The sequence below is a fragment of the Penaeus monodon genome, chromosome 22 (genome assembly GCF_015228065.2).
Source record: "Penaeus monodon isolate SGIC_2016 chromosome 22, NSTDA_Pmon_1, whole genome shotgun sequence".
NCBI lineage: Eukaryota > Metazoa > Arthropoda > Malacostraca > Decapoda > Penaeidae > Penaeus > Penaeus monodon.
Genome location: NC_051407.1, coordinates 15,326,590 through 15,326,957, shown reverse-complemented (window position 1 = coordinate 15,326,957; position 368 = coordinate 15,326,590). Strand labels below are relative to the sequence as shown.

The 368-nt window shown below is 39.1% G+C and overlaps 1 protein-coding gene across 1 annotated transcript in view; it reads left to right on the top strand.

The window, feature by feature from the left end:
* LOC119586945 overlaps positions 1-368 on the top strand; it is a 25,597-nt gene that overhangs the window by 14,082 nt on the left and 11,147 nt on the right. Inside the window, exon 5 of the mRNA XM_037935678.1 lies at positions 78-288. Coding sequence (XP_037791606.1) covers positions 78-288 — 211 coding nt within the window. The remainder of the gene's footprint in view (positions 1-77; positions 289-368) is intronic.

Below are 368 nucleotides of genomic sequence, written 5' to 3'. Positions count from 1 at the left end.
CATCAGAATTGCAGTTGTATAAACACATAATAAAAACAGAAAATGGTCAGTGATATCTTTCTACACAAAATTTGCAGATCATCACAACACCAAGCTTGAGGACTGGCATGTTTTTTTCTTCTTGCACCTTGACCATATCCAACGTTCTGCGTATTTGCCTGTGACTATACAGTCTGCACCTTTCAAGAACATCTCCTACAATGTCTCGCTTGTGAAGTGTATGGACGCTGACTTGCAGTGTCTCCATCGAAGCACACTTGTCTCGCGTGTTGTAGGAGAGCCAGAAACGTAGGATATGGGATCCTTTTTTCTCTATGTCTTTCATGTATTGCCCATTCTGTTATTTAATTTTTATATCTTTATTGTTG